This window comes from Podarcis liolepis (assembly GCF_965112155.1).
Source record: "Podarcis liolepis genome assembly, chromosome: 10".
Classification (NCBI taxonomy): domain Eukaryota; kingdom Metazoa; phylum Chordata; class Lepidosauria; order Squamata; family Lacertidae; genus Podarcis; species Podarcis liolepis.
Genome location: NC_139562.1, coordinates 69,558,851 through 69,583,896, shown reverse-complemented (window position 1 = coordinate 69,583,896; position 25,046 = coordinate 69,558,851). Strand labels below are relative to the sequence as shown.

The 25,046-nt window shown below is 42.3% G+C and overlaps 1 protein-coding gene across 10 annotated transcripts in view; it reads right to left on the bottom strand.

The window, feature by feature from the left end:
- Positions 1-13,314: 13,314 nt before the first annotated feature.
- Positions 13,315-25,046, bottom strand: part of PHTF2 (putative homeodomain transcription factor 2) — a 70,111-nt gene continuing 58,379 nt past the window's right edge. For all 10 annotated transcript variants that reach the window (XM_083464053.1, XM_083464056.1, XM_083464049.1 and 7 more), the window contains 5 exons: positions 22,599-22,685; positions 20,684-20,839; positions 19,091-19,186; positions 18,052-18,177; positions 13,315-16,182 (listed from right to left, as the gene is read on the bottom strand). In XM_083464053.1, coding sequence (XP_083320179.1) covers positions 16,162-16,182; positions 18,052-18,177; positions 19,091-19,186; positions 20,684-20,839; positions 22,599-22,685 — 486 coding nt within the window. In that variant the 3' untranslated portion in view covers positions 13,315-16,161. The remainder of the gene's footprint in view (positions 16,183-18,051; positions 18,178-19,090; positions 19,187-20,683; positions 20,840-22,598; positions 22,686-25,046) is intronic.

The window sequence follows — 25,046 nt, the reverse complement described above, 5'->3', positions numbered from 1 at the left end:
AAAGCCCGCCGGAAGCAGGGGGAAGACTCAGGGGACTCAGCGTCAGAAGAGTCTAGGAAGGGGAAGATCCCAGCGGACAGGCGGACCCAGAGGAGGAAAGAGCAAAGGAAGAGGTGGAGCAAGGCTAGAGTCTTAAACTGGTGTCTGGGGGGAGCAGATTCAGACGGAGCTTCGGCGGTCTAGAGTTTCAGACGTAGAGCTGCACGCTACGGCTGTGGAAATGAAACTGAACTTCAATAAAGACTTTTGTATATAACGACGAACTGGCGTTGGTCCTTTGTGAGCTGGGACCTCGGGCAACTCTGACAGCAATATAATGCCTAAAGCAATGTTCTAGTGGTGCAGCTTTCTACGTGACTCGGGTGACGTGGGAACCATTAAACACTGCTCCTCTCTACACTTTCTGGGTCTTATGGAAATCCGAGGGTGCCTATCAATGCTGACATGGGTGGGTGCCGTCTGGAGGCCCCGCGACTTCTCAGGCTAACCCGGAAGCTCATGGAAGAACAATGCAAAAACAGCAGCCACACCGTCAACATCAGGCAGTGAGGACCAAGAATTCCACCACAGCACCCCCATGAAGTCCATTGTTATTATTTCACATAGCTATCAACCCCCCCCCCCCCATAGTGGAAAAAATACCAAATTACAAGTCAGTGAACAAAACCCACTATTGGCCAAGTGGAATTTAATACTCACAGAAGAAAATTTGCTATTGCATTAATCTGGTTTCACTCAGGACATGAATGTACACAGTAGATTCCCCACATACTATACAGCCCCTCTTACACTGAAGTTGTCCACATGTATCTGCTGCAGAACTTAATTAAAAGGAGCTTACCAGCCCCGTATGGTAGTATTGCTCTGCTGCCTGCATAAAAATTCCCTAGCATTTTAGTGATTCCCCCCCCTAATGTATACATGTTTTAATGCAGTTTTTGACGGGCATACACATGTTTGCAAGCAATTTCTCCTACTGTAATGCATTTTTGCATGTTCGTTTCACTAAATATTATTATTATGCATACTTTCACCTAATATGTGCGTTTTTGTTGACACTGGTTGAAGAACTGCATTGCAAAATTCAGCAAAGTGCGAATTTTTAAGGCTGACTGTTTCGGTTCTCATAGTTCACCTTTGAATACAAATGGAATAAAATTTCTCCCCCCCCCCCAGGCAGAACCCATCCTCCCTCAATCCCAAGTTTCATCTTCTCCCCTCCCAGCAGGTAGGCTAGGATTGCCATATGTCTGGAATTTCCCAGACATAGCTGAGATTCGGCTGTGGGAAAGGGTGTCCAGGTGGAAATTGCTGAAATATCCAGGAAAATCCGGACATATGGCAACCCGTGTCGGAAGTATGGCTTTTGATGACTTTCCTTGAAATAGCTTTAAAACTAGTTCTCTTTTTTTTGAGATTTTGCAAAAAGAAAAAGGAAAAGCGGAACAACATTTGTGTCCAGATTTTCCACTTTTTGAAATATGGCAGCCCTAGGTAAGCATTACAGTCAGAGCTGATGACAAAGTCTCAATGAGTTCTGTTCTTCTTTTGGATCTCTGGTTTAGTAAATAGTTCATACTTCACCCAAGGTCATTCAACAATCATGGCCATCAGTGTGCCCACGCACAGAATACAAAGCCTTTCTGTTTGCTAATGTTTCATTTCGCTTTGACCTGCTTCCATCAAATATTTGAGGGGTGTGACAAAGGGGCACCTTGACTTTGAAGTGACATTTGCCGCAATCTGGGGGATTAATAATGCAATTATTAATCAGAGATTGCTGGGCTACCAACCCTGAGTCTACATATTAAATTGAATTTCTAAAGAAAATCTTTTAGCACCTGTTAGAGACATTTCTTCAAAGGAATGAATTTATTGTTTGCTCAGGTGTGCAAACATCTTGGCTCTACAAGTGCTGATTATATATCCTGCTTAAGATCAGCCTGACTGGAAGGGATTCCTGCGCCTACTATTAAGGTATCTTTTCCAGTTTTCCTTCATATTTACATTTTATCCAAAAAGCAAGAACTAAACCAGTCTTCTGAAGGGACATTAGCAAGTCTGCCTGATTTCCCCAGAGCTCTGGGTTTCCCCACAGTCCCCTCGGGTTGGCACTACACTGATGAGGAACTGGGGGGGGGGGGGAGTTGTGGGTGCTTAACACTTTTGTAGATAGTCATGTCTCCCCTTCACCCTCACCTACAACTGTTCCTGCAGTTGGGCTCATAAGACAAGATGTCTGTAGGATGGTCAATGCATGGGGACATCTTGGGAAAGGTTGCATAGGAGAACCCATTGGTGGCAGCAAGGGTGTGGGTGGGTGAATTTCCTCTCTTCCCTACTATGTCTTCCAGCAAAAATTGTACCCTTCCCAACTGCTTTAGACATTTTTGTTAGCTCCCCAGACCCTGTTCTGCTGTAAAACATCTATAATATTATTATTATTATTATTATTATTAATACCCCACCCATCTGGCTGGGCCTCCCCAGCCACTCTGGGCGACTTCCAACAAAATATTAAAATACATCAAACATTAAAAGCTTCCCTGAACAGGGCTGCCTTCAGATGTCTTCTAAAAGTCTGGTAGTTGTTTTTTCTCTTTGACATCTGGTGGGAGGGAATTCCACAGGGCAGGCGCCACGACCGAGAAGGCCCTCTGCCTAGTTCTCTGTAGCTTCACTTCTTGCAGTGAGGGAACTGCCAGAAGGCCCTCGGCGCTGGACCTCAGTGTCCGGGCAGAACGATGGGGGTGGAGACGCTCCTTCAGGTATACTGGAGCCTTTTGTTTTATCAATAAATTGTGGGTTTCAGGACGGGTGGGTGTTGTCTGAAGAGAACTTTTGCTTCACAACTGGGGTGCAGAATGTTTCTTGAAAAACTGTCCTCTTTTGCTCCTGCCCCCGTCCCTGCCTGTTGCAAGGGTCTAGCAAGCATGATTCGCTAGTGAGGGCAAGTAGCATAGTCCTCCTTCTGCTCACTAGATAGCATCTCTGTGATATATAGTACTATATGTGTAGTGACACACACACACACACACACACACACACACACACACACACACACACACCATTCATGAGGGCAATGTTTCTTGTCCTTATCCTGATGACAGGGACTGGGCAGAGGAGGAAGGGTGGAGACTGCCTCCCCAGCCTGACCCTTCCAGAAAAAAAGGAAGGCAGTTCAGAATTACAACAGGGGTCTGAGGGACGTCACAGCACAGAGGCAGATGAGGGGGAAAGTTGGGAAATAATGAGAGAGGAGAGGGAGGAAGAGGAAGCACAAGGAGGGCAACAGCTGATGGAAAGCGTTCCAGATCCCCCCTCCCAGAACCCGGCAAGCCTTGAAAGTAGGAGAGCAAAGGGTTCAGACGCAGAGGGCCCTAGCGCCACCCACAGGGGAGAAGGTGAGGAATGAGGAAGTGGGAGAAAAGGGGGGTGGAAAGTCGCTCAGGACAACGCCATTATTCCAAGGGACTGCATTCCAAGCCTCTCTGTGTAAATATTGAATAAAAAGTATATAGTAAGGTCTTTTCCTTGTCTTATCCATTCCTGGCAACCTGTCATGGGGGTTGGTTGGTTCCTCTGACACCTAGGTGAGAGCTAGCCAATGCAATACCCCCAAATGTACTACAACTCCTATCGTTGGGCATCCTGTCTGGGTTTGAAGGGAGTTGTAGTCGTACAGCATCCGAAAGGCTCCCAGCTCCCCATTCTCACTCCAGGATATAATGGGAGGGGAAATATGATGGTCAGCAGACACAAAAACTTTACAGAGCACCATTATCTGTGGTGACTACTTCACTGCTGGCTTTACCTTCTTTCACTGCCGCACCTGAGAATCTCCAAAATGAGAATTGCTGACTGCAGAGAGGGTGGTATTGAGGGCATTTCCGCTCAGGCTTGAGTGAAACCGCTTGGAAAGTTAAGTGCCAAATCTACAGGTTTTGTTTTACCTGGGGAATTACTCATTATATGCTTCTTTTTATGAATAAAGCATTTTAGAGACTAATCTTTTTTAACCACTAAAGGTGCCTTCTTAAGGCCTTTACATGTGGTTGGAGGCTAGAAATGGTGGAACACCTGAGGTGAAAAAGGTGTTAAAGGGAGGAAAAGTCTCTCCCCCCCCCCCCCGCCCGCCCCAATCCCCTCTCTGTACAAATACTGGCTTGGTGGCAAGTCAGTCCTATTTTTCTTGAAAAAGAGGTGCTGGAATCACCACAAATGCCTCCCTTGTTCTCTTATAATGGGAATGGCACCCACCTGAGAAGTGTCGGAACTGCCTTCTAGTGAGTTCCAGCTGGAAAAAAACCTCTGGCAACAACTTTATACAAAAATAGTGATTTTCATTTTGTTTGGGCTTGCCACAAAAACTGTTTGCTGAGACAGCTGAGTGGAATGAAGGCATGCAACATCAGCACCTGTTCAACACCTGCAATTGGCAAACAAACTGAAAACTCTGGTTCAAACTGTACCCTCTGCTGAATGTGTAGCAGGCAGCCACGTCTGCGCTTTCCCTCGAATTCCTGGCACAAGGGATTTGTCACTGAGACCACAACTTGTGGGTTGGGGAAGTTTATCCCTTCCTTCCCCAGGTGACTTCACGTGGCACCAGCCCCCTGAATCGTGGGGGAAGCCAGCGCACCTGGTGGTAGATAAGGCAGTGCAAATAGAGACTTTTGAAAATACGTCTGATTAGGCTCCCCTACGCAAACAGGTTTGCACATAAATCGGCTTTCTTGACCTGAGAGAGACAGCAGAAGGGGGCATCCATTCAGTGCAAGATAAGCAGAAATGTGCATTCCTCCACATGGTGTTTTGCAGGCAGCGGCTGGATGCTTCCTATACAACTTGGCATCTTCACATTATTCACTGCAATATCTGCTCTTTCTGAGCAGAGAGATCCATTGATGGAAGCACGCTTGGTATTAATCTCACTTTTAACCGTGAAACCAGCACTGGGTGGTGGTATTTAATTGTGTGAAATTTACAATGTTTTACCAATACAAACCAAATAGGTGGTAGTATTAACTCCAGGCTAATAAAGCCTTCCTTCCTTCTGAAGGAAACCCTATGTACGGTATACAGAAAGCTGACCTTCTAGACTTTTGTTGGGTCACAGAGCCACCTGGTGGCAGGAGAGGGGAAGTGTTAAGAGATCTGGAAGGTGAAATTGGTTTTTTTTCATGGGTAGGCAAACTAAGGCCCGGGGGCCAGATCCGGCCCAATCGCCTTCTCAATCCAGCCCACATGTGGTCCAGGAATCAGCGTGTTTTTACATGAGTAGAATGTGTCCTTTTATTTAAAATGCATCCCCGGGTTATTTGTGGGGCCTGCCTGGTGTTTTTATATGAGCGGAATGTGTGCTTATATTTAAAATGCACCTCTGGGTTATTTGTGGGGCATTCCCCCCCCCAAAAAAATATCTGGCCCCCCACAAGGTCTGAGGGACAGTGGGCCGGCCCCCTGCTGAAAGTTTGCTGACCCCTGTTTTATTTGATCAGTTAGCCAAACTAGAAAGAACTTGCAAGCTTCCAAGTCCTGTTTGGTTCTTTCCACTGGGCATTTAGATAAAATAATAAACAGACAATATACGGTACTTCTTGTCAGGTGAGAATGCATACCCTTTGCAATGAAAGTGGAATTCTCTCATTTCAAATGTAAGTGAGTTGGTTGTAGTAGCCTAATGGCAGTGGGGCAGAAACAGAATTCTGTGAAAACTTAAAATGAAAGAAACAACATTCTCCCTCAGTTCTAGGATCCCAACATTAAAGCAAAATTTTAGCTACACAGCCATAGCTGAAATAATGCTCTGAAACAAGTTCTTATTCCCCGCTCCCCCACTTGAAACCTATGTAGAGATGAATGAATCTTACCCAATTTCCTGTAATACCAGGGGGCGTGGAGATCTGATCCCGTTACAGAGGTGGGAAAGTTTAATATTCAAAAAGAGGCAAGAATAGTAAGGAGCAATTTTGCACACGATCCCTCCAAAGTTAAGCCCTTTGAAATCTCACTGGTTTCAGAATAAAGTGCTGCTATTACTTCCCTTGATTGGAGCATTGTGCTTCTGTTGATGCAGCCTAGAATCGCATTAGGCTTCTTTTGTTTTGTTTTTCCTGCTGCTGCTGCTGTTTTGCACTGTTGATGCACATTAAGCTTGTGGTCTAAGACACCTCGACCATTTTCACATGCACTACTGGCAAGTCAGGTGTGTGTCGTCCCCCCCCCCATCCTATATTTGTGTACCTGGTCATTCCTGCCTAAGTGTAGAACCTTCCATTTGTCCTTGTTGAATTTCCTTTTCTTAATTCTTTAATCTGTTGAAGTCATACAGAATCCTGATTCTGTGGTATTAGCTATCCCACCCAAATCTGCAGATTTGATGAGCATCCTAATAATAATAATAATAATAATAATAATAATAATAATAATAATAATAATTTATTATTTATATCCCACCCATCTGGCTGGGTTTCCCCAGACACTCTGGGTGGCTTCCAACAGAATATTAAAATACAATAGCCTATTAAACATTAAAAGCTTCTCTAAACAGGGCTGCCTTCAGATGTCTTCTAAAAGTCTGGTAGTTGTTTTTCTCTTTGACATCTGGTGGGAGGGCATTCCACAGGGTGGGTGCCACTACCGATAAGGCCCTCTGCCTGGTTCCCTGTAACTTGGCTTCTCACAGTGAGGGAACCGCCAGAAGACCCTCAGCACTGCACCTCAGTGTCCAGGTAGAACAATGGGGGTGGAGACGCTACTTCAGGTATACTGGACCGAGGCCATTTAGGGCTTTAAAAGTCAGCACCAACACTTTGAATTGTGCTCAGAAACGTGCTGGGAGTGGAAGAAAAAGAAAAAGAAACGTGCTGGGAGCCAGTGTAGGTTTTTCAAGACCAGTGTTATGTGGTCTATTCCTTCATCAAAGCCATTTACTCATTTTCTTCCTTCTGCAACTCTCCAGACATGTTATCTCCTTCAAGCAGGATGGCCACAAACATATCACAAAGGATCTGCATAAAAGTTGCATTTGCTAATTTATAGGTATAGATGCAAATTTAGATTCAACTGCAGGGCTGCTGTCGGAACTCCCCCAAGCGTGCTGCTGGTTTGCACACACACACACACACACACACACACACACACACACACACACACCTTCCTGTCTTAGTGAGCACAGTGCTCCCATTGTGAGGGGGGTGCCGTTGCTCTGCCTCCCCCCCCCCCAGTGATGCCCCTGCTGTCCTCACCATAGTGGGTAAGACTCTGACCAGCTGACCCACATGTTTGCTCAAGTCAGATGCTGGTGTCACTAAGTGTTGGTGGATCTGCCTTCCTATGGCACTTTATTTTTAAAACCAGTCCCCTGGCAGGTGATGGACTGGCAAGGAGGAAATACCCCTATGTGGTCAGCTGCAGAAGAAGTAAACCAGGCTTTAGGCTCGTTTTAACGTGCATCAGAATTAACAGAAATATGAAAAGCACCTTGTAAAACGTGTGGCCTTCCTGCAGGACTACAGCTCCCATAGACCTCAACAAGTCCAGCCAGGTCATGGATGATGGACGTTGTAGTCCATACCCTCCGGGAGGGTATGTTTCCTCATCCCTGTCATAACAATGAAGGCAACCAGCTGCCATTGCTATAAAACTCAGGAAATAAAATCTCTTTGCTCTCCCCCTTCTAAATCCCATATTAAAATCTTCTGCGCCTGAAGAGCACTCCCTTTCCACTTTCCCTAAGATGACCCCCTCAGATGTAGGATTAATCTTCAAATGGAAAGTTCACCAGAGGGTCAACTCTTACAGCGGTGGGCTTTGCAGATTAGACATGCTGGCGTGAACAAAGGAGAGGGATAATAGCAGACCAGCCCTGGTGCTGCCCTGATCTGCTGAGCAGGGCCAAGCCAATGAATAGCTGCTGGGCTTAGGCTCAAAGTATTGCCTTTGCTGTAGAACATTATATCTCTGTTGATTTTCAACCAACATGCTTCCCCTAGCTGGAATTTCATCCAGTTGCTAGATGAACTGGAGGATATATATCTGTCTTCTATCATAGGGAAGAGGGTATTTTTATACCCTCCTTAAATTATATTCCCATGGTGGAAAATAATGAGAATAAATTGGTAAAGCTCACACAAACACACAAAGCAGCATAAAGCAGACAGCAGGACGTTCCATTTAAAAAGCTTGGGAACATGAAAAGGCTTTCACCTGGCATCCAAAGGATAGCAAGATAGATGCCATGTGACTCTCTCTGGGTAAAGCATTCCACAGTTGAGGAAGCACCACCATGAAAATCCTCTCTCTGGTAACCAGCCAGCTCACCTCAGATGGGAGAGACGCCTGCAGGAGACCATTCATTGAAGCTTTTAATGCACAGGTAGATACATACAAAAACTGATGGCCCTTAAACTATTCTCATGCTAAGCTGTAAAGAGTTTCAAAGCTCAAGACCAGCACTTTGAATTGGGCCTAGAAATTGACTGAGTGCTGGTTCTAACACAGACCGAATATTACCAAAATGCCCAGGCTAGCAATCACTTTCTGGACTAACTGTAGTTTCTGAGCAGCCTTCAAAGATAGCCCTATGTATATTGCACTACAATAGTCTTAAGCTGAAGGTTAACCAGAGCATGAATAACTGTGGCCAGGCTATCTCTGTCTAGGTAGGGTCAGAGTTCATGTACCAGATGAAGCTTGCAAAAGCCACTCCACTCATAGACACAACTTTCTAATGAGAAAGGTGAATCACTAAAGACTCTTAAAGGGTGAGCATGTTCCTTGGGGGGCACTGAGTGGTGAAGACCACTCCCTTGGGCAGATTAACAAGAGCTACAATAACGCCCTCTTGTCTTAACTGAGTATCAGTTTATTAGGCCTCCGCCACTGCAGCTAGGCACTGAGTGGGCATTTAATTCATCTGAATGTCAAGGAAAGAACATTTCATCTGCCTGTTGAGAACATTTCACCCCAAACTTCCAGATGAGCTCATGCAGCAGTGTTATGCAGTTAAAGAAGACGTGACACAAGATAGAGCCCACTGGGACCCCTCAGCAAAAGGAGGCCAAGGTGTCAAACAGGAGTCTTCCTGAACAACCCGCCATTTCTGAAGTCATAAATTTCAGGAAACAGTCATCTAAGTAGGAATAAAACCACTGTAGCACAGTGTGTCATATCCATGCCAGTTGGCTCAGAAGACCATGACTGATGAAAAGCTGCCAAGAACAGGAATCAACAGGGTCATAATTCTCCTCCTCCTCCTGACAAAAGGGCAAACCTAAGTAGTGCCAAAACCCCAGCCGAAGTCCCTGTAGAAATTCAGTCCCATCCAGGCATGGCTGAACTCATAAAACAACCACTGTATCAGTATGGAAACAAGCATTGCTATAGCCCAATGCGAGTTTGGAATTTCATCAGAAACAAGTGCATTGGCGGGAGGGCCCTGGCTGAAGGTCAGGGCGGGTAGTGAATAGATTCGGCAGCTGAAGAATGGGGAGACAACTCAGCTGTGAAAATCAGTTGAAGCAAAGAGCTAAGATGGTCTGAAGAAGAGGAGTGACAGATTCCAGAAGGAGCCTTTAGGAGAGCTGAGGCCAGAGAGACAGCAGAGCAGGTTGCAGTGGAGATGAGAAAACTCGTTCTGGACCAAATGATGAAGACCCCAGAAAGGCTGAAAGGTACCTAAAAGGAAATGTGAACCCTGATCACAGGGAAGGACTTTTATTTTACTGCTTACCTTCAAGTAAACATAACAAGCTATAATGCGTTTTATTTTACTTCCAAGGAAGAATCTATGATCTGCTTTGTCCCCTGCCTAGCTCCAGCTACCATGTGTGTGACAGGTAGGGTTGCCATATTTCAAACAGTGTTGTTGAGCTTTCTTGCCATTTTTCTTTTTCTTTTGTTTCGCCCAAAGTTGTTGCAAAATTAGAAGCAAATTGCCGTTTTTGAGCTATTTTTTGGGAAATTGGCAGAAACAGCACTTCCAACATGGGCTGAAATACGTCTGGATTTTACCAGACATTTGCCCGATTTCTGCCCAGATGATGCTGCCGACTGCAGTATTTCGGATATGTCTTGGAAATTCCAGATATATGGCAACCCTCGACAGGTAAAAGGGTCGATAAAGGTATTGAAATGAATGGAGACAGCAAAGGAATGTAAGTTGGCAACTTGTAAGATAAGAACATACCAGGGCTGTGGCAAAAGGGGATTGTAAAAGGTGTATCCTTCCTCCACAAGGTTAGCTTGCAGATTGGCTGGTTTCCCAGCTCGGGCATCTGATTCGATTCCAAAAGCTGCCCATCTATGCAGTGATGCCTCCCTGAATCTGCCCCCTTCTCACGTGAATTGAATGTTTGGTAGTAGGATTTGGCAAGTCCATTTGAAGTCCATTTACCGCCTAAAACTCAACTGGAGCCTCTGCAAACCCTAGATGCATAGCTTTGCACCGGGCCCCATTTTGTAATCACACAGTGTGAGATGGAATAGTGGCAGAGTCTTCTGAAGACGAAGAACACCGTGGAGTGGGTATCAAGTCAGAATGAATTGATTGGACTAGAAGCCTCATTTAAACTCAGGACTTAACCTGGGTTTTGTTCTGCTAAGAACTGTAGCCTATAGGAGTGGCAGAGAGGTGTTTTAACAGCATAGTTCTGTCCCTAGCAGCTACAAGTACACGTTCAAAGAAGTTTGTTTTGGTTTACAGATGATATCTGCGCTGTACATTGAGGGACATCTCAAAATACCCATTTCAAAGAAGAAAAACTGGTGTTGTTCAAAAACGCCTCTTGGCAGGAGAGTATGGATTAATCAGGAACCGATTGCTGATGGTGACTTTTTGTGGTAAAGGGGAATCCTATAAATGCTTTGTGTGGCCGTCAGCTTGAGCTTACACAGAAAAGCAGCCATTTGGGCTTTTAAGATGACTTCCATCCCATTTGGCTGCACTTTCAGAAAAAACAGAAAAGAAATTCATTTAATTCATGATCATGTCTTCGGGGCTTAGGGTTTAGGACTATGATTGTGCTAGAATGAAGTAACCTCATAAATAACTTTCATTAACAGATAGATTAAGCTCATTTGGGAGCTGTTAGTAAATAATGACTTCTAAGGACTAAACAAGCATAAAAGGAGACTGCAGCTGCTAAACAGAAAAATATTTACATTAGATCAAATGAGATGCAACAAGGGAACAGTCTGGCCATTGTTTGTTAAAACACTGAAAATAAATACACCATTTTTATTTTGTCTAAAGGGAGGGCAAATCCTTTTAGGAATATTTAAAGGTCTTTTTGCACCTAGCTAATACCTCACATTCAGAGGAATTTGAGACTGAAATTAAACAGTGCTTTGGTTGTTTTCTTTATGAATTGTGGTGCCTCAGAAGTGATTTCCAACATTCTCCCGCTGTGGATACAAACTGCAGGCAAGGATTGGTAGTAGCTGGCAAGATCATTCACCATTCCTCAGTGAAAAGCAGTCAAAGAATCCCAGCTTCCCCCAGCAACCAGAAAAACATAGTCCTGTTTGCTCTAATATTAGGTTCTCACACCAAATAGCAGTCAGTGAAGTTTCTGCCCAAAAACTAGCTAAGAAGCACTCAAAAAAAGCCGCAGCAGCTAAAAAAGCCAATGCAATTCTGGGCTGCATCAATAGGAGTATAGCATCTAGATCAAGGGAAGTAATAGTGCCACTGTATTCTGCTCTGGTCAGACCTCACCTGGAGTACTGTGTCCAGTTCTGGGCACCACAATTCAAGAAGGACACTGACAAACTGGAACGTGTCCAGAGGAGGGCAACCAAAATGGTCAAAGGCCTGGAAACGATGCCTTATGAGGAACGGCTAAGGGAGCTGGGCATGTTTAGCCTGGAGAAGAGGAGGTTAAGGGGTGATATGATAGCCATGTTCAAATATATAAAAGGATGTCACATAGAGGAGGGAGAAAGGTTGTTTTCTGCTGCTCCAGAGAAGCGGACACGGAGCAATGGATCCAAACTACAAGAAAGAAGATTCCACCTAAACATTAGGAAGAACTTCCTGACAGTAAGAGTTGTTTGACAGTGGAATTTGCTGCCAAGGAGTGTGGTGGAGTCTCCTACTTTGGAGGTCTTTAAGCAGAGGCTTGACAACCATATGTCAGGAGTGCTCTGATGGTGTTTCCTGCTTGGCAGGGGGTTGGACTCGATGGCCCTTGTGGTCTCCTCCAACTCTATGATTCTATGATTCTATCTCCCCTCCCCCCTTTTAAACAGAACATAGCAATTCATTGGATTATTCATGCCTTATCTTTACTTTGGCAAGTAAGCCTCCACGACTCTGGTTGTTATGTCTGCAATAAATAATAAAGTGCCAAATAATTTTAGCATAGGAAGGTGCAATATATGAAATAGCCTCAAGTCTGTAAAGTTGCAAAGATATGCAGACTCTTGGAAACTAATTAGGTAGAAAAAACAGTACTTATGTGTTCCAATTCAAAAATGTGAAAGTTGCACTCAAAATGATTATTATAGGCCATTTTCTGGGGCTGAATTGTTGGTGCAGGTCTGCTCAGTTTCATGAATGACCGGCCTTCTATTGTTCCAAGGGAAAAGACCTTTTCCACCTCCACACTGCCTCCTGTGCTCTGCAATGACAGGTGGCAGCATTTGAAAGCATTCAATCCCAACTCCTGCCATCATACTTTTCAACCGAGCTGCCAAGCGGCACTTTCATCTGATTTCCTGTTGGAACAGGGCCATTAAAGACAGCATTGGTTCCTTCCACTAATAGATCAGGCGGCCGCTATTACCCGATATGGGGATGGCGACATGCCAGTCTTCACATGCCAGGATATATACACCCACTTTATAACTTACGCTATTCTTGCGCTTTCTTGTGATAAGCTACACCTGCACTGCATAAGAAACTAACTTCTTGTCCTGCAGTTATATAGGTGTTAACCCAGAAATGCAACAACGCTCAACCCAGGTAAATGTAAACAGGATTACAACTTTAAAGGTTAGTATTTTATTTTAGTTTATTATCTTTATTACTTTAATGGTGTTTACTTTTTCAATATTTAATACTTCACTTTTCTAATTAGGACCCTCAAGGTAGATTAGACTATCCCAATTAATAAGCCTTCTTCCTGCCCAAACTAGGCATTGAAATATGAGCAAAGCTTTACATAATAAAAAAGATGTGCTGAATTAATGTCTTCGTTCTCCTCCTCCTCCAACTGAATTGTACTGAAATTGTATTTATCTTACTACTTTATGCTTCCTGTAAGGCCCCGCTAATTTTGTTACAATAAAAACGCAGTCCAATGCTTGGTTTAATACCATCATCCACAGAAATGTTTTATTCCAAGCCTGATCATGCTGTCTATTACAAACATGTGTCAGAAACAGTTTGCACGCCAGATCTGCCACTTTTTTGCTCACCTCTATTTTTCCAAATAAGGGACGTAAAAAACACTTAGCATTTCACTTGCATGATTAATGTACAAAATGGCAACCATTTAAAACATACCTGTTTTGATTGTGAGGTACTTTTCATATTTGCAAGTCCTCATTTCTAGGTTTTTTCATGCTGTCCAAATTAGTGCAACAATCTAGCATACTGCTAGTTGCTGAGGTATAGTGTGGTTACAATCAAACTTCTTTGCAGTCAAATTGCCGCTCCTCTTTAACAAGATCATAGTCAACATTTAAGTGTCTAAAAACATTTTAATTCTTAAAACAACTTTTTAATTGAAAAAAGGGGGGGAGAGTGGCAGACTGTGGAAACAGAGTCATTCTTTACCCCTGCACAACTCAAACTGTTCCTTTTTTTATTAAAATGTATTCTGTGCAAAATTTAGTTCTGTGCAGGCCTGTACCGTACTGGGGGGGATATAAAACAGTCAATTCCTAAACAACAATCCCAACATCAGACAACATAGAGGAAGAACAATAGATCACAGAACCTAAGTTTTGTACATTATGAACTAGACATAGCATGTTCTTAAAGCTCCAGTAATACATTCCTTGGGGGGGTGAAAAACCCAACAATAACAGAACGCACTTTGGTCATTATTAACATTATTAAAACATTAGTACAGAAACAAATAAAATATAAAATGTTTGTGTTGCTTTATATATAAAAATACCTTATACCACACAAGTATATATTGCAGTAATTCTGGAATTGGGAGTTTTGGAAGGTTTCATTATTATTTTCTTCAGATCAGCTACATTATTTTCTATTGTTTATACATTCCAATAGACGTTTTTTGAAAAAATAAGCACAATGAACACAATATCCAGTTTAGAATATTATATGTATGCTCAACATGATAGCATTGTCCCTTTTGACATGATGTTTTGAATCACACTTCGTAGCTCAAATTGACGGCTCTATAAAATTTTCAGCTAAGCCTTATTGAAAGGTAAATGGAGAGACTGTCAACATAGTGAACTAATAGCTCTACAGATGCCCTTACCTGTGTGCTCCAATACATACACTGAGCATGGGGATTATTCATCCACTTAAGGGAGAGGCTGCTTGGTGTAAATCTATATATATTTGTGCGTGTGAAGTTGGCCACTCCACTGAAGAGGATGGGACAATCCCAGAGCTCTCAGGTAGGCACACAGCATCTGAGGCAGAACTTTGCTAGATCACAGTGGCTCGGTTACAGGTGTCATCAGTGTTCAAACCGAGCACTTCCACTTCCTAATTTAAAATTAGTTACTTGCTGCTAAAGAGAACACCGGCTAATGTTATCTGCAAAGTGCAGTCCTATATGAAGCCCTAGTGATGTCAGTGGGGCTTATTCCTTGGGGGGCGGGAGGGATATACAGAATTGCAGCCTACGTCTTTTGGAAATTTAATAAAAAAGAGATACGGCATGGTCATGATCTGGCATCAGTCCTAAAAGCGTCCTGCTGAAATCACTGCAGGCTGCACACTTACCTGGAAATAAACCCAATGAACATTCCAACTTACTTCTGAGTAAACAGCAAGCTAAGCCAGAATGTTTAAGTTCAGTGGGATTTACTCCAAAGCACATATGGATAAAATTATAGCCCAATTTTGCAATTCAAGAGGATTAAATTGAATAATCAGTGCTCACTTCTAAACAGGATTAAGACCGAGTTCTGAAAATGACGATTTCAAAAGTTGCTTATCTTACAATTTTTTATATTCCCTGTGTGGTATAAGTCACATATACTACAGTGTACTATGGGAGAGCATTCCTACATAATATCTTGCAAATGTAACACTATTGCACCATAGTCCACCATAATATATTCTATTTAGTATATATAAAGATCACTATTTAAGTAACAATAAAAGTGCACATATTGAGCGGCACAGTCAGAACTGTGCAAACAGCCCAGTGTCTCAAATAAATACTATAGCTAATTTTTATCAAAATATCTTACAGCACAGTAACAGTTTACAGTTATTGCTCCAATATAAATGTTATCAAAGAGCACTTGTTGACCTGCTATGTAATAATACCTTAGTAATCTTCAACAATGCTTAAAACTTCAGATCAATATATTTTGGATCCTGGAATCACTTCAGTAAGAAACATGCTGGCTCTAGCATTTATATATATATTTATATAAAAATGTAGTTAACCTGGCCTGCTGCATTGTAATTACAGTAAATGTCACTTTCTACTGTAACCAACAATATGCTGGTGCTCTGATACTACCCCTGAAAGGAAGGTACAAAATAAAATGTTTAAAACATTTTATAGTACATATTCAATAAAGTGACTTCAGCATGACATTGATGTAACAAGAAAATCTGAAGTATAAAAGCCTAGCATTAGGGCTTCACCTTTAACAACAGATGAAGCATATTTGAGCAATTTAGTGTGACCAATTGCCAGGATCTCAAGTATCCGGATATCCATTTTTTACCCTCTCAATAACCAAAGCATATTAATGTTTCAAAATGAAATACAATGTCAGCTAAAATAAAATTTACAAAAATGAAAAGGTAAAATAAATATTAAGATTGCACAAGACAGTCAGATGTAAACACTTCAACTTTGCAAATGATAACCCATGTAGAGATTGAAACTTCTGAAATAAAGAATCAGCAACTGCTTTGAGGCAGCTTAGTCGATCAGTTCTCTTCTCCAGAGGATTGTGTCCGTTTTCCTTTTTTGGGGAAAAATGTCAGGATTTGATCTTCCAGAGCTGAAGATTAAAGCAGCAGAAAACATATTTAGAAATAAGATCAACTGCAGGTTTTGGTTTTATGCTGTGCTTAGCTTGTCAATAAGATTGTGTATTTATTTATTATGTTTATATACAGTGGTGCCTCGCAAGACGAAAAGAATCCGTTCTGTGATTCTCTTCGTCTAGCGGTTTTTTCGTCTTGCGAAGCAAGCCCATTGAAGGATTAGCGGATTAGCGCTATTAGCGGCTTTTAGCGGCTTATCTGCTGATCGGATCAGCTGATAAGCGGCTTAGCGGGTTAGAAAGGGGGGGAGGGGGGAAAACCAGCAGGAACTCGCAAGACATTGTCGTCTTGCGAAGCAAGCCCATAGGAAATCCGTTTTGCGAAGCACCTCCAAAACGGAAAACTCTTTCGTCTAGCGAGTTTTCCGTCTTGCGAGGCATTCGTCTTGCGGGGCACCACTGTACTAGCTTTTCCTCCAAGGAACATAAGGGGGTGTGCACGATTCACCTCTCCCCCATTTGAATCTCACAACCACCCTGTGAGGTAGGTTAGGCTGTGAGACAGCGACTGGTTCAAGGTCACCCAGTGAACTTAATGGCTGAGTGTGGATTCAACCTCTGGTCTTCCAAGTCCTAGTCCAATACTCTAAACACCTACACCCACACTGGCTCTCAGTATTTAAGCGATCTGCTAACATGTGGAAGAAAGCTACGGCTAAAAAAATGTCAAAAGGCAATCAACCACAAAATACAGTATATCTCTCTGACACACACACGCACGCATGCACACACAGAGCTATCTTATATTGAGTCAGAGCATTGATCATCTATCCTACTATTGTCTACTATGATTGGTAGTAGCTCTCTATGTAAGGCAACCTTTTAGGCTCTGTGCATCAGATCCTTACCACTATCTGCATTGCAAGTCAAATTTGAAACAAATGATGTCATGCTTTGAAGTCCCAAAGCCAGGACTTCAAAGCTCAATCATGTACCAGAATCAACCTTTCACCATCCCGAAGCAAGGCAAGCAGGGCAAAGCAGAGGTTGAAAAGGAGAGCAGTGGGCTGATGGGAGGGAGAAACCAGCTCTTTTGCCCACTGCTGCTCTTGAAGCACACATAGCCAAAGCAAGTCGCCGTCTCCTTCCCTCAAGAACTGGGGGGGGGGGAGAACAGGGGTTCCCCACACCTGGTCTAAGTCCTTAAGCTGGTCTTTCCCATCTGTGCTATCCATTTCCTTTCAAGGAAGATCGCCTACCTAAAAAGCATGTGCTCTGCCACTGATGAATGCTCCTTCCCTCAACTGTACACAATAGTATGCCATTGTACAAAAATCTGAAGCAACTCATGTCATTAGGAACATGCAATGCTCTATTGTAGAGGGTTTTTTGAAGGGTTGCCCCAAGGAAAGATTAATTTTAATTTTTTTTAAAAAACCAACATTGAAAATAGGCTGATGCAATGATTCCACAAACCAGCAGAAACAATGACATTTGCTCTTTTTAGCGATTGCTATTTTAGTTAAGCCACTATTAAAACACTGCACTGTGTGGCTTCATTTTAATATGCCTTGAGCTGCAAATAAATATTCATTGTGCGGTGTACTTAGCAGTGAACCAATTCAGTACCCCAAATCAGGATGTCATAACAGTATTCCAGGATAATTATTCTGGTTTTCAGGCAAATACACGAATGCAAATATTTAAGAAGTTCCCAAAATGTGTAATATGTTTTCCTGTTTTATATAACACAACTGACTCAAAGAGAAAACCAGTACTTTTGATAGGAATGAATCAATTACATTAAACAATGGATTCCTTTTTTTAAAAAAACACCAGCCAAAATTACTAATTAAGGCAGAAATAGGGAAAAACATTTAATACCTTTAGATTAAATCCAAGCAAGTCACTGATAACACCAGAAACAGCAGACAGAATGACAACTTGAGTGATGTTATAAAGCAGAGGATTCATTGTCAATCCGTATAACCTGAAGGGGCTGTCCAGTTCCTAGGAATGAGAAATATATTTATTATTATTATTATTACCCCGCCCATCTGGCTGAGTTTCCCCAGCCACCCTGGGCGGCTCCCAATTGAGTGTTAAAAACAATACAGCATTAAATATTAAAAACTTCCCTAAACAGGGCTGCCTTCAGATGTCTTTTAAAAATAAGATAGCTGCTTATTTCCTTGACATCTGATGCGAGGGCATTCCACAGGGTGGGCGCCACTACCGAGAAGGCCCTCTGTCTGGTTCCTTGTAACTTGGCTTCTCGCAGTTAGGGAACTGCCAGAAGGCCCTCGGCGCTGGATCTCAGTGTCCGGGTTGGATGATGGGGATGGAGACGCACCTTCAGGTATACAGGACCGAGGCCGTTTAGGGCTTTAAAGGTCAGCACCAACACTTTGAATTATGCTCAGAAACGTACTGGGAGCCAATGCAGATCTCTCAGGACCGGTGTTATGTGGTCCCGGCGGCCACTCCCAGTCACCAGCCTAGCTGCCGCATTCTGGATTAATTGCAATTTACAAGTGGAGGCCTGTGAATTTTCACTTAGCTGGAGGAGATGCCACATTAGTGGCTTAGTAGGTTGATGCTTTAGGAGCAGTAGTCCTTGCCTGAACATCTCCCCCCCCCTCCACCTCTAAATGCTATAGCTGCAATGACTTTCATAAGACACTGCTGAGACACTTGGAAGTCTGGAACCGTGGGGCTCTGCACATATATGCTAAGCAAGTAAACAACCAGTGCACTGCAAACATAGCTGTATACAATTCAAAAAGAAATGATACATCTGTTTTTAAGGAAAGTGAGAACTACTAATAGGCCTCAAACTAATCATGGACAACAGTATAGCCATATCTTATTAAGCAGCATTTATTTTTAAGTAAGTATGCTTATATTCCATGTTTATTCTTACCTTGAGTAATTTTGTAGCAAGTTTCAAAACATTGTTCACTAATGTCAGTTCTTCTTTCTTGTTCGGCTTCTTTTCCATTTTCAAGTACAAATTGATCTAACCAAAAATAGGTTGAATTTTATAAAAAGAATTCGCTGCCCAATTGCCAGTACGCTTCTAAAACTCTGAAGTTTCTTTCTCACTATCAGCTAACTAAAATTTATTTAGAAAATCCGTAACTACACTTCAGCGTAAGGTTCCCAGGAAAGCGCATCATCATTATTGTTTTTAACCAAATGGAAACAAGAAAGCCACAGCGAGCAAAATTGAATAGAACAGTAAAAATATCAGTTAAAACAAGCTACACAATGTGCTGTCAAAAGTCAAAAAAATATCAAAGTTGTTGCCAGGCCACCTGCTCTGGGAAGGCATTGAAACCACAGGGCGTCACAGCTGAGAAGACCCTGTTGCAGGTCACAACTCACCTAAACTCAGGATAGTAGGGAACCTAGAGGGCCTCTGGAGATGAACACAGGCTCAGGTTGTAGAAGCTGGTTTGCTTACTTTATAAATTAAGTCTTGCTCCGGGTGGTTTAAAGGCTAACTCATCAGCACCTGTATTGCACTACAGCCACCATATTTATGAAAGAGTGCACAAACACAGAATTCCTAGTTTAGTACTTTCATTTACAGTGCTACCTCCGGTTACAAACTTAATTCATTCCAGAGGTCTGTTCTTAAGCCGAAACCGTTCTTAACCTGAGGTGCGCTTTCGCTAATGGGGCCTCCCGCTACTGCCGTGCTGCCAGCGTGCGACTTCTGCTTGCATCCCAGGGCAAAGTTTGCAACTAGGAGCATCTACTCCCAGGTTAACAGAGCTCGTTACCCGAAGCATTCGTAAGGAGGACGGTACATAACCCGAGGTTCCACTGTACTTTAAAAGCTGATGAAGCAATGGGACCAGGTTTTCCATTTTACAAAATGGTTGTAGGTACTACCACAATATGTATTGTTAGAAACTCAAGTCCATGTGTTATTCAAATAGTCAAACATATCTGAATCTCTGGTGCTCCTCGGCAGCATACTCGGAAGAGTAAATCTGCTGATTTGTGGACCTGTGTCGTGTGAACTGAAAGCAATATGTATATAGTGTAATAGCATTATTGTTTATATAGACTTCAAGTCAACTAATCTTTCAATGCATGATAAAACAACAATAAGTAATCTAAAATATCTCATGCCTACTCTATACAGTGGTGCCTCGCAAGACGAAAAGAATTCGTTCCGTGGGTCTTTTCATCTTGCGATGTTTTTCGTCTTGCGAAGCACGGTCCGTCGCAACTGCGCCTCTTCAAGCGGCTTTAAAAAAAAAAGCGCAAGACGTTTTCGTCTTGCGAAGCAAGCCCATAGGGAAATTCGTCTAGCGAAGCAACGCAAAAACGGAAAACCCTTTCGTCTAGCGAGTTTTTCGTCTTGCGAGGCATTCGTCTTGTGGGGCACCACTGTACTAGCAAGACATTTTTCGTTCACTCGTCTTGAAAAGAAAGAAGACACAGTGCCAGACATCACTGCATGATGAGATGCATTCATCACTCTTACCAAGAGAGTTCTCACCTGTTCAGTAAGTAATATTGAGGTATTGCTGTATTTTTTACTTGTTTCAGACCCAAGTGTAACAAATCTTAAAAGAAAGAGAGTTAATGAAATGCACCATATCACTAGTTCCCAATTGTAATGGCAATCAAGGAAGATCTCATGTACATGAAGGAGCTGAAAGGGAAAATAAATAAAACAAACTCAAGGTAGGAAACACATTCAAATTTATCTGGACTTCACACAGAATCAAGTTATCATACAATGCAGATACTTTTACAATGTAGTTAAAGACTAAGGGTACAAGGCATAGTTTCTTTTGTGTAAGTCTCACTGAATTCAATGGTTCCAGTTACAGATAGGTAGCCGTGTTGGTCTGCCATAGTCAAAATAAAAAAATTCCTTCCAGTAGCACCTTAAAGACCAACTAAGTTAGTTCTTGGTATGAGCTTTCGTGTGCATGCACACTTCTTCAGATACACTGAAGAATCTGAAGAATCTGAATCTGAATCTGTATCTGAAGAAGTGTGCATGCACACGAAAGCTCATACCAAGAACTAACTTAGTTGGTCTTTAAGGTGCTACTGGAAGGAATTTTTTTATTTTGAATTCAATGGAGCTGTGTAAAATTACAACATTGTCTAGGGCAACCTCCATTTGTTTCAGTGTGTTTGCAGAGGAGAACCTGATGCACTGTTCACTCTGGTTAAAACAGAGCTAATTAAATATCACTTGATTGATCTTCATTGGTCTTAGAACTGTACTGTTCATGCAGGCACGTCTGTGTACCAGGGCGTGCAGCTGCTCTGTGCTTCCTGAGTCAAATCACAAATCAACAAAGCAGCTGGAATCAGATCAGGGCCCCCACAAAGCCTGGTTTTGTTTTTCTCTATTCTCTAAATCCTTATACCTTTCAATATGCAATATATCTATGTTTCTGTACTCGAGTTCCATGGGTTTTGCAAGAAGCAAGACTGTCTAAATGGTGCCTTTGAAGAACTGGAGGGTTTTTTTGGTTAAAGCAAAGCAGCAGAGGATTATTATTTTAGTTAAAAGCTTATTTTAACTTCTTAAAAAATTGTGCCCTATGCTGCTTGTGGAAAAAATCCTCCTGAATTCTTCAGCACTCCACAGGCAGTGATCAGGATGGATTCACCTTGTAATGCAGTAGTGGGGAATCTCTGGCTTGTGTGTCTAATTAGTTCAAGCAGTGATCCTAATTTGGCCATGTCCCTTTGAAAGCATACTCTCAGTTGTAAACAAGGGCTCTCTCTCAGCATCCATCAGCTTACTGGCACTGAGAGGAGTTCCTTTGAAAATGCAGCACCAATCACTTGATGGGCGCTGAAAGGGAGACCCTAGGAAGTTGCCGACCAACATCATAATGAACAGTCAGTCACATCTTATATTAAGGTGAGAAGGTACAAGACAACCCCCCACCACCACTACTCAAAAATATGAAACCAGTATAGATTTTGGAGTTTTAGTTGGCCTAATAAAGCTATTTGCTTCAATATGGATTAGGGAAGGAAATGAATATTTCTTTCCTTTGCTCACCAAAACCCCTGGACCTATTTGTGTGCAAATTAGCAGACTTAATCCACTTTGGAGAGCTCCTGTGCCTGAAGATTTAATCTGCTTCTGCCAAAAAGGGGGGAATACAGCAGTTTTTAGTACCCCCTAAGTGCAAATGTGGAACACAGAGCTTTGACTGGGCTCATAATCCAATCACGGAAAGACTGGAACAGATCAGTTGTTGTTGTTTTAAGTACAGATAGGAGGCAAATAGTTGATCAACGTTCAGGCGTCCTGCAAATCTTTAGACCCACCCACACAGGCAGAGTGCGTACGCATATTTTCTGGTTAGATAAGTTATTTTACCACAAGGTTTTTAAATTACCCGTAAGTAAATCGGTTCTTGTCAGGTTTTCCTTACCTGTGCACAGCAGATAAATACAGCCGAAATAGTCAACAAAAAAGCAGATGAGACTATTACATCGACTGACCGCTGAGGACCTCGACGCTGAAAATAAAAGGGAAACTTAGTGAGTAATTCTCTGGAGGGATTAACCATAGAAACCTGGTAAATGGGGTGACATGTCTATAGACTGATCATGCAATTAAATGACAAGTTTTAAATGCAAAATATCAAATACTTTCTTCCTATGGTTTAAAGGAGTATGGTGTTAAGCATGCTTATTAATAATGACAAGGGAGAAATAGTGGCCGGGGAAAAAATTGTTCTAATAAGACAGATTTGTGCCATGAAATGATATTGTCTTGATCACAAGAGTCTGAATTTCAGTTGCATCACCACAATCTCTTGAAAAGCCATTCTCCAATTACCATGTGCTGCAATCCACCTCCTACAAGTAATGCGTGGGGGGAGGGAACATAAAAAGATCTCTGCTATCAAGCTTACAAGTCACCTACAGTAATGCAATGCATACAATTCTCTCTGAAAGTTAAGCAGCATACAAGCAGGACACAGAAAAAACACTGTTTCTAAGACTGGGGACAGCAGGACATAAGAGAAATTAGCTTACTGTAGGATTCCCTCCCTTGTGCATGGGGTGTAGACATATGAAATATCAGTTGCTTAGAAAGACAGTAAGACCTAGACTTGAAAATGCCAAACAAGAGTTCTCGAATTAGAGGAGGGACAATGAACTGCTATGCTAACCTGGAATGGTAGGACTCCTCAGCTTTAGGTTTCACTGCTAAGTTCTTCCAGGTGAGTAACCCCCTACTTTTAGGCCTTTTAGCTCCCTCTGCTGGATTGTAAGACAGCTAAATTAACTACAAAATGGTCTTTTTTCTTTAACACACTCAACAAGAACAAAACTGGAGGCATTAACAATGTGTTTAGCCACACAAGGGACAAGGGGTAGTTGAACAACATTAAGGTGTCCTGCTATGATTATTATATAATACCACTGCTTTGATGCCAGATGAGGCAATGGGAAAGTTTGTATGATTATATATCAGCTTAATAAATCAATGTATGAAACCCTTTCATGAAACCCCTTTACTCAAACCTAGAAACCTTTCATTAACTAAAGTTTCCTGTTTCATCTAAATTGGTAATCCATGGTTAACAGCTTTTGAACAAATAAAGACATAAAGCCTACTTCGTGATTTAATATATTACTTGTTCTGAACTTGTTAATCAGTTTCCTAGCTCACACAAAAGGAAAAACTATTGTTAACAGAATATTTTCCTCCTTATTTGTCTGCCAGCTTGCACAAAGGGAGGACCCAGATCACTGCTCATGTGGTCAAAAGACTCAATCATATCTCAACTTATTTACGTGGTTCAAAGTGATCAACACTTCTACGATTAACAAAGATTTTGTGTAGTAAACTTTTTTGGGTATTTTTTCATTGTTTTGAGATAGCAAAAACATTCATTATCATGGAAGAACAAGCCAGCCGCAGATGATCATACTGAGATGGATAAGATGACACTACATCTATTGTGGAGCTGCGATATATCCCCTCCAGTGACCCTTGAATAGCAGGAGAAGTAGTGTTGCCTGTCATTGATATGGGAAAAAAGGGAAACCAAGTTCCACCAAACCTGTCTCTCTTTGAAATTGTGCGGGAAACTTTGAGAAGCCCTTAAAGTTCTGTAGAAAAATCTACAGAGGTACAAAAATGTACCATCTACATACATATATGGAAACATTGAGTGGAGGGAAAACATTATTTAAATAGTATATTCATAACACACTTCCAGTATAATTGACTCTCGGATGAAAGATCTCCTCCCACAGTGGAAGCTCTGCCAATGGCTAGCAATGTAATAGTACCAGCATTTGCCACTGCAAAGAGTACCGTATATTTTGCTCTATAAAACTCACTTTTTCCCCTCCTAAAAAGTAAGGGGGAATGTGTGTGCGTCTTATGGAGCGAATGCAGGCTGCGCAGCTATCCCAGAAGCCAGAACAGCATGAGGGATTGCTGCTTTCACTGCGAAGCAATCTCTCTTGCTGTTCTGGCTTCTGAGATTCAGAATATTTTTTTTCTTGTGTTCCTCCTCCAAAAACTAGGTGCGTCTTGTGGTCTGGTGTGTCTTATAGAGCGAAAAATACGGTATTTCCCCCACACATGGAAGAGGGAGATGCTATTCTTGAAACGTAAAGTATGTGCTCCAATGCTCCAGAGAGCAACCAAACTGAACCCGAAGGGGGGGAAACAATCAAAAACAACACAGAGTGTGGGGAGGGGAGAGAGAAAATTCAACACAGTATGGGGAAGGGTCTTGTAACATTCGGGATCAGATACGGCACCATAGCAGCATTTAACAGATGCCTGTGACACTAACGCAGAAACATTCTCTACACTGCTGGAAATGTAATGGTGACATATGAGGACTAAAATA